The following is a 9,324-nucleotide window of genomic DNA, read 5'->3' on the forward strand; positions in this document are numbered from 1 at the left end:
GCCCCCGTAGCCCGCCCCATTTGACCCCTCCCAGCCGCCGTAGGCCGGCTCTTCAGCCCCGCCCAGCAGCCAGCGCGTGCTCCGCGGGGCCGCCCTACGGCAGGCCCTCTGCCCCGGGACTAACGGCAGCGCTGCGGAGGGGCGCGGGCGGGGAGCCGCGGTGCTCCTCCGAGCCTCCCCCTCGAGCGCAGAGGCCCTGCCCGGTGGGTATTGCTGCGCAAGGCGGAGCCAGCGGGTCCCGTCCGGCGAGGGGCCTGGCGACGGCCCTGGCGTGCTCGGCCGCGGCCCCCTTAAGGGGCGCTCCGCCCTCTGTTGACCCCGCCCCCTGTTGACCCCGCCCTGCGCGCGGCGATTGGCTGGCCGCGTCCCGGCGGAAGCGGCGCGGCGGGATGGCGCGGGCGCTGCGGGCGCTGCGCGCGGCGGGACCGGGACCGGGACCGGGACCGCGCGTGCGCTTCGGGCCCAGCCCCACAGGTAACCGACCCGGCCCGGCCCGGCCCGGTTTAGCGGTGCGGAGCCGCCTGCTCGGCCCGGTGCGGAGCGCTCCCCCCGGCCGCCTGCCTCGCGGGGGTGCCGTGTCGGTCAGCGGAGGCCTCGCCGCCTTCTGCTCCAGCGGCGCCGGGCTCCGAGTGCGGGGTCTGCAGAGCTGTGGCTGCGGGGCAGCGGCCTTTCGTCAGCAGTTCAGCTGCTAAAATACGAGCTTATTGCGATCTTGGCGATAATTTGGACCCGGTTTGTGCTGGATCTTATGACTGGGTAGCGCTCTGAGCGCTGGCTAAAGTTCTTGCCCTTGGGCCCTCTCTAAAGTACGTTTTCACTACTAAATTGTGAAGCTGAGTTTCTGCTAGTGATTTTCAAAGTTAGATTCACCTTCTCGGTATGGAAATAATTCTTTAGCATCTGCAGTGTCTTATGAAAGACTGTGAAAGTGGCATTTTCAAGTGTGTGCTAGTTTCCAGATCACTTCAGGGAACACACTTTTGGAAGGTAGTTATCAATGCTTTAGTTCCATAGTGAAGGTAGGGCTTTAATGGCCCACAAGGCGAATAAGTGTTTCAGTGCAGCATCCCTCTCAACCTACTTGGTATTTAATGTCAATTTGCATTACAGGTAGCATTGCCCTTTCAGCTCATACTTAAAAATCCCTTTATTGTGCTTTATTCATTATGGTCTGCTCTGATTTCCATATGGTAACAGGTTTTCTGCATTTGGGTGGCCTTCGCACTGCTTTGTACAATTATATTTTTGCCAAAAAACACCAAGGAACTTTCATTTTGAGAGTAGAGGATACAGATCAAAATCGAGTGGTGCCTGGAGCTGCAGAAAGAATAGAAGATATGCTGGACTGGGCAGGTAACTTACAAAGCTATGTATTTCATTTCTTACTTACTGAAGGACTCTACTATTTTTAGAAACTAACAGTACCAAAATCCAGACTGTTTTGCATGATGGCAAGCTATGCAGCGTTTCAAACAGATGATGAATTGGCTGATGATGTAGTTATTGTTATGGCTGAGTATCAGTAAAGTCCTCCTGGAAGAGTATTTTATAGAAGAAATGACTAGTTAGGTTTCTTTTGGCTGCTTTGTCTGACACACAGAATGGTCCAAATTTATGAAAGTGGAACAAGATACAGCTCTAACAAAGGTTGTGCATGAGAAGCTTGATGAAAAGTTCAGAAGCTGGAACTCGCAGACCTCAGTGTAAGTTGATAAACTGTTTGTGTACAGATTATTTGCTAAAAGGGTTCTGGAGATATCAGTTCTCATTTTGAATTCTTTGCTTCTTTTTGAAAGTTTAAGAACTGAAAGTGAGAATGATTTTTAGAATACAGATTTATTGTAAACTTAGAGCCAGATTCCACAAATGTTTCCATTATTGGATCGATAAACTTAAAACAATTTTGCTATTGAATAGTAATTTTGGAGTATGTAAAATAACTGGCTAACATCTCAGCTGCATTTCTGTAGCATTAGTGTCATTTACTATAGTAAGGATGTACACTGCTTCGTATGTGTACACCTGAGTGCTTTTTGCTCTAGGTAATGCATGTGACTCACTCAACTATTTACTAGGTTTTGGTGTTTTTCTCTACTCAGGACTTCACACTCAGTACTGTAAACTCTAATGTTGTAGATTGGGGTTAATCTCCTGAGCATAGGGGAAGCTGAGTCCTGTGCTGGATAGATGCAGTTAGCTGGCTGTTCTGGAACAGAAACCATCTTTGGATGTTCTATAGCCTCCTGCCTTTTAAACTTTATTTAATGTGCTCTGACTCTGGATTTCACTCTGCCTGAGGGCTTTTTATATCCCATCACACTGATATTTCAGGTATTCCGCCTGATGAGAGTCCTCGCCGGGGTGGTTCTTTTGGACCCTACCAACAGTCACACAGACTTGACCTGTATAAGAGAGCCAGTGAAGTGCTTTTGGAAAAGGGCGCAGCTTATCGCTGCTTTTGTACCCCTCAGCGTCTGGAACTGCTGAAGAAGGAGGCTTTGCGGAATCAACAAACCCCACGGTAGGGATTCCTTTTCAGCTGAGTGGTTGCCTCTGTGCTTCATGTTTACAAAAACTAATGAAGAAATGTGTGGCAATGGGATTGTGGTATCACTGTCCTTAAAGGCAGCAAATGGCTGAAGGCAGGAGCAGTATGACAGTTTAGCTCATATTTGCACTTTAACTTCAGGGTAACATCCAAAGCTAAAGTCAAAGGAATGAGTGGTCAGGCTGACTGGTGCTTCTCCCTATTTTTGCGATGGATAATAAGCATAACTGGTGAATATTCACAATCTTGCTGTATAGGAGGAGGAGAAGACAGCAAAACCCTTACATGTTTGGGGGAGTGACCTACAGAAGTGAAGTGATTTGCCTGGACACATAGTGGGCAGATTTAGGATTAAAGCTACAATTTAGGAATTGGTTTAGAGTTCATATAGGTGTTTTGGGAATGTAAAAAGAGTCAGAGGGGATTCGCCTATGTGGAACTGAGACATTCATTCTCCTGTCTCAAAGGTATGACAACCGCTGTCGGCACCTGACATCCAAAGAAGTGGCTGAGAAACTGTCACAAGGTTTTGACTGGGTGGTCCGCTTCCGGCTCGAGAAGGGTGTGGAGCCCTTCCAGGACCTCGTCTATGGCTGGAGCAAGCATGAAGTGGCCGATGTGGAAGGCGATCCAGTGATTCTCAAGGGAGACGGCTTCCCCACTTACCACCTGGCAAATGTGGTGGATGACCATTACATGGGAATCAGCCATGTTCTGCGTGGAACTGAGTGGCTTACTTCAACATCCAAGCACCTCCTTCTCTACAGAGCCTTCGGCTGGGATCCTCCTCAGTTTGGTCACCTCCCGCTGCTTCTGAACAAAGATGGTGGTAAACTGTCCAAAAGGCAAGGGGACATTTTTCTGGAACGTTTTGCTCAGGATGGCTACTTGCCAGAGGCTCTGCTGGACATTATAACCCACTGTGGCTCTGGATTTGCAGGTTGGTATCTGCTAGGATACTACTTGACGTTGTTCTGGGGGAAAGGGTTAGATTTATTTTGGTAACTTGGACAGTACTTGAAGGGATCAGAGAATGGATGTCAAGCAAGCAATCTGAATGTGTTTCTGTCACTGAAATTTCACCAGTGATTTCTGCAGAGCTCCTGGGAGAGACTGGGTGGTGCACTGAAATGGTGGGAATCTTTCTGTTTCTGTGCAGCCATTTAAATTGAGTATGATACCTCGTGGGTTTCTACCTGGGACAACGTTCATCTGAAGGTGAAGAGTCTGTCTGTAGGTAGGCAGCTCCCTGCAAATTCTTGGGGAAGCTTATGTTCTGTGGTTAGTATTTGCAGTATCACATGTTACATCTTCCACACTGCTTGTTTAACCTGAAAGACTGTGAGAAGTTGAGTCAATTACTCCTTTTGTTGCTCTTGCTGTGTAGGGCTCACAGATTAACTTGTATTTCAGGAACCATGCTTGGGAATTAAACCTTTCCTGGGTAGTGAAGCTTCCTGGCTGTGAGTGTTTCTTCTGTTGGGCTGAATGATGCAAGAGGTGTTTCGCTGAGGAGTGTGATAGAGCCAGCCGGAATGTCCCAGTTTCTAGTTCCTCACCAGTAGTTAGCAGAGCCTGTTCTTGTGTAGAGGGCAGCTTCCTGTGTATGCCTGCTTAAGTTCTTTCCTATTTGCCTGGGTATGTCCCTGCTTCCTATTAGTGCTGTGAAAAGTAGCCCTCCTATGTCACTTGTTCCTTTGGTGTGCAGCAGCACCAGCATTGAGCTTGAGGTTTATAATAAAAAGCAGTGACACTAGTTCTGTGCAGGAGAATGAATGTGTGTTATGCGATTGTTGGATTATTTTGCAGAGAATCAGATGGGGAGGACTTTGGAGGAGCTGATCTTGCAGTTTGAAATGAGCAGAATTACGACCCATTCTGCCCTACTGGATCTTGAAAAACTCCCAGAATTCAACAGGTATTAATATCAGTGGTAACTTTAAAACTTAGTCATCTGTAGATTAGCGAGAATTTCCTACTAGCGCTTGGCTTTGTCTGGTGATTCTGTTTATCTGACCCAGTGCTTGATCCTCCAACTGTGGCTTTTTCACTGTGCTACACATAGTTCCTGCTTGTGCCTTTCCTTGCTTGTCCCCCCTCCTGCATTATGCTAGGACACTGGTGTCGGGTATGCTGTGGCAACCTAGGCAGATAGTATGTAACTAGGAGAATGCAAGGTCTTAAGTTTAGATGCAAAATAACATCTAAAAACAGGTAACACTTCCAGAAGATACTTCTAGAAATACATGTATGTATTACTAGGATGTTGTGCAGCTAATAGACACCACAATGAAAGGTGTGGTACATTAGAGCTTAAGACTTTATTTTCGAATGTCTATCCCGAGTTTAATGTTGCTTTTCTAACAGTTCTACGGATTTAAGTGGTAGGTGTTGTGAGGCTGAGATTATTAGATTCAGTCAGTCTAACCCAAAGAAATCCAAAAGCAGTTTTCTTCTTTGTTACAGGATTCACCTCACCCGCCATATCGAGAACGAGGGGCTACGACAGAAGTTAATTAGAGAGTTGCAGTTGCTGGTGGAGCGTGTCTATGGGGATCAACACATGGATAAAGAGGTTCTAGAAAAGAATTACGTGGAGCGAGTCCTTCTGCTGAGAAAAGTATGAAAAGTGATAACATTGTGCTGCCATTTTGGGGAGGACTGGAGCATGGGGAGTAAAGGTTTTGTGGGATTCCTTGATAAAGACTCATCTGATTCTGGACATTGCTTTGATCTGAGCTCTGAAGCTCTGCAGCCTGCAAATAGCAAAGGGCTGTTGTAAACAGCAAATGGCTGTCACTGCCAGTTCAGGTGATTGTGTGCATGTGTACTGCCAAAATACGATGGTATGGTTGGCTGACCTGCAGGAATGGGTGTCATGAATGTCTTGGTGGTTTTTGCAGAGTTGTAAGCTCATCTGCACTTTGTTGAGCTAGGAGAGAGCTTGTAGATGAGTCTTGAAAGCTTCTAAGGATGTGTCCCACCATCTTTCTGGGTGACCTAGCGTTGTGCTATCTTCCTAGTGAAAAAACTTTCCTTCGTGTCTAGTCTGAACCGCCCAAGCTGCGACTTGTAGCCGTTGCTTGTGTTTTACCATCCGCCGTTACCAGGAAGAGTTTGGTTCCACTGTCTTTGTAACTCTCCTTCAAGTCAGTGTAGGCTGCTGTGACATTCCCCCCTTAGCATCACTTGTCAGACTAAAAAGGCCCAGGTTTTTCCACTTCTTTTCACTGGTCACGTGGTGCCAGGTACCTTGCCCTCTTAGTAGCCCTCTATTGGAGATGGTCTGCAGCTTCTCAGCATCCCTCTTGGTTTGGGGGACCCAGAAGGTGTGGCCCTGCTGGTGCCCAAGTAGGGGAGATAATAACTTCCCTTAGTCTTTTGGCTGTGCTCCTCCTCATGTAGTCGAGGATGTGGCTTGCCCATGGTGGAAAGGTTGAGCACTGAGGGGGCCTGTTGCACAAAGTGACTGCTCTTCTCTGGCTTTTGTTGACTGGGTAGCAGAAGGCACTTCTTTGCTGCTGTTCCATGCTTTGAAAGCGAAGTGAAAGCAACTTCTTTTCAGAGGTGGGTGTAGCTCTTAGTGTTGAATTGGTGGGGTTTGTGAATTCAGAGTCCTGATCTCAGGCAAGTGGCAGAGTGCAGGCTGTAAAGGGGACAGAAGATACCGTGGCTCTTCCCAGTGCCAGGGAAGAGGGTGAGCCCAGCTGTTTCCCAGTCTGCCCCTGGGATGTTACTGTATTATCTGGGGAATTTCTCTTGAAGAATAAAGCATCCTTTATAAGTACAGGAAAAGACCCCGTCAGTTACAACATGAAGTTCGTGCTATGGCAGCGGAGTCTGGGTTAAACATGTGACTTCCTACTTGTCGCATGAGAACTAGCAGATGAATGTGGCAAGCCACTTCCCAGGGACTAACTCTGAGTCAGTTTGTGTGTGGCTCTGTAGTACTGGTACAGCAGCCCTTTGGGCTTTTTTCCTATCCCTGTTCACACCAGTTAGTTGTGGGTGTGAAAAAATTAAGCAGGCTAAATGTCAGTATTCACATTTCTTCTGAGCACGTACAAAGTACAAAGCAGTGGTGTGTTTGGACCCCCTTTTGACTGTCTGTAAAGCTCAGATAGAATTAGTTTCCTTCTTTTTCCCCCTGCAGCTTAAACCTCAGTCTTGACAGCTTTGCTTTCTTTCCACAGGGTCACATAAGCCTCCTGAAGAACCTGGTATCATGTGATTATTCTTACTTGTGGGTTAGGCCCTCTGTGTCCCGAGAGCAGCTACAAACTATTTCTGCAGAAGTAGATGAAATAGGAAAACTAGTCACAGAGTAAGTGTCTCCTTCTAGCTCCCTCCCTGCCCACCCACCTGTTCACACCAGAGTTTTACTGCTTGGTTGCTATACTTATATTGGACATGCTCATAGGTTTTTTTTTGCTTTACTTTGGAATGTGCTGTAGTTAACAACTGGTGAGAAATTCTGTGCATTTTTAATTGGAAGGCTGCTTGCCAGCTTTTGAGAGCTATTAATGCTCTCCAGCAAGGACCGTCACTTATGGATTTTTGTAAAGCATGAAGCACAGTGGAGTTTGTATGGTAACATGATGCTGAACTAGGTTAAAGTTATGGTTTCGCAAGGCAAAGTCTTTAGCACCAATATTAAGTTAAAGTGGTCCCACCTGCCAACCTATGGGTATACCCATATGCATCACCAACAGAACTGTGAACAGAGGCAGTGCCATGACGCAGAATAGGAACGAAGGGCAGGAAAGTATACCTTAAACTGCTTCCATTGCCAGAAGATTTTGCAAAATTGTTCTGAAGTAGCTGGTAGTCTTCTAAGACATTTGCTTACTTGCATTCAGCATTTTCACTGGGATAAGTCCAGCTGGAATTCCTGGGTAGGAATCCTCTGTCCTATATGTCACCAGATTGTCAGGATATCTTCTTTCCTTAAGGCTCATGACAAGGCAGGCAGCTGTTTTGACTGTGGAGGAGTTGAGCAAAGATCTGAAAAGCCTCCAGAAGCAAACTAGAGAGACTAAGTACAGCAGCGTGATGAAGCTCCTTCGCTTGGCACTCAGTGGAAAGCAGGTAAAAAAAATAAATAAAAGTTCTGAGAGTGGGACCTTCTGATCTTTTAGCAGCCATTTTTTCTGTGATTGCAGAATGTTAGTATTTGGTCTGGACATCTTGCAAGAATTGACATCAGCTGCTGTTATGGATTAATGTACTGATGTAAAGAAATTCTGAAAGTTTCAGAAAGGCAGAAGTTACTAAAGCATGTTTATGCGGTCACAAATCTGAAGTTAGAAAACCCCCTGGATCAGCTGTAGAGAGGGTTGGCAAGGTTATAGGCTTTGGATAGAACTGGGTCTTTGTGTGCAATGCAATGTGTTTCTCTGTTTTTACAAGCTTCAAAACCAAGTTTTATGAAACAAGCTTTTAAAAGCCTAACTCTGGCTTATGCTGTGGTATCAATCCTTGTGGTTCAGTTTGACCCATGCTGAGCATTTTACTTCAGGGGTGAAAAAGAGAAATTGAATCTTGTCTTTAAACCGCTAGAAGAATCCTACTCTTGATCTAACAGCAATCTGATAGCTAATCACTCTGTCATTTCCTGTACGATGATGCATGAACTTGTACTGAAAAGTGTAAGTTTCCATTTGTACAATGACTTCTTGTAATTTTTCAGCATGGACCAAGTGTTGCTGAAATGATGGTGACTTTGGGACCCACAGAAGTGTGTGAAAGGATGCACAAAGCACTGTCTAGCTAATAAGAGACAGAAATGACACCAGCAGCCATGCCTGGGATTCAGATGATGTAGGGCTCCTCGTGTCGTTGTCCTAGACCTGTATGTTGTTGTCACAGTATGATTATCTTTGATCAGATGATTTGGGCTTTGGACCAGGCAGGTGTCACCATGATGTTTCCAGACCTGTATCTATCTACACTTAAGCATAAGCCAGTTTGTACAGGAGAGGAACTAAATACAGATTTAGATCTGTCCTTGTGCTTTCATCCTGTAGAAGTAGCCTGGTGTTCAGGTTGGGATAAAGAGACTTTTATCTGCATTTCACATTCAGATCCAGACCATATGGACAGAAACTAATGTTATTTCTGATCCCAGCATGGTTTGTCCCAAGCAATCGGTGTCTTTTTGGAGAAAGCCTCGCAACCAGGGGACCTACAGTCACAACTGGCAGGTCCCCAACAGGTGGTAGACGGAGAGGCTTCAGGGTGAGAGCTGATGCCCTCTGACCGCTGCACAGTACCCTGCCGGCCTGAGCGAGGTGCTCAGTGAGAAGGTCCCTATACGGGAGAGCCCTTGGCTGCTTGTCCCTGTGAACTGCGTTGGTCGTGTGTAGTTCAGCTAAAAATATCCCCAGCAATAGGTTTGTTTTTCCTTTTTTGGATGAATGATGATGGGTGTCTCCTTTTTATTTAATTCTTTCCCCCATGTGTCCCTCTGCACAGTTATGGAGGAGGGAAAAATGCAGGGATATTTTACAATGACATTCAATATCACTAGTCTATAACTCCGTGCTGTAATAAAACCCGTGGGCTTTTCACCCGGTGTTTGAGCGGTGCGAAGGAAGCCATCTGGGACTCCGAAGTCTCGTCTGCTTTTCCTCAGAAAACTATTTTCTGGAAACGGGTGCGTACGTGTGCTGGTGTCCTCATGAGCGCTGCGTTTGCAAGTGAATTTAATATTCACGTATACAAAATAAATTTATTTTAAATATATATATATTTAAAGAACCTTTTTATTTTTATTT

General features: G+C 46.2%; 1 protein-coding gene across 1 annotated transcript; it reads left to right on the forward strand.

Moving 5' to 3' along the window:
* Window positions 1-389: 389 nt before the first annotated feature.
* On the forward strand, window positions 390-9,266 carry EARS2 (glutamyl-tRNA synthetase 2, mitochondrial). The gene is made up of 9 exons (XM_067306568.1): window positions 390-474; window positions 1,198-1,353; window positions 2,332-2,521; window positions 3,016-3,488; window positions 4,358-4,466; window positions 5,015-5,168; window positions 6,742-6,872; window positions 7,501-7,636; window positions 8,238-9,266. The coding sequence occupies exons 1-9, from the start codon at window positions 390-392 to the stop codon at window positions 8,319-8,321; spliced, it is 1,518 nt and encodes a 505-aa protein (XP_067162669.1). The 3' UTR covers window positions 8,322-9,266.
* The last annotated feature ends 58 nt before the right edge of the window (window positions 9,267-9,324 follow it).

This window comes from Apteryx mantelli, chromosome 16 (genome assembly GCF_036417845.1).
Source record: "Apteryx mantelli isolate bAptMan1 chromosome 16, bAptMan1.hap1, whole genome shotgun sequence".
NCBI lineage: Eukaryota > Metazoa > Chordata > Aves > Apterygiformes > Apterygidae > Apteryx > Apteryx mantelli.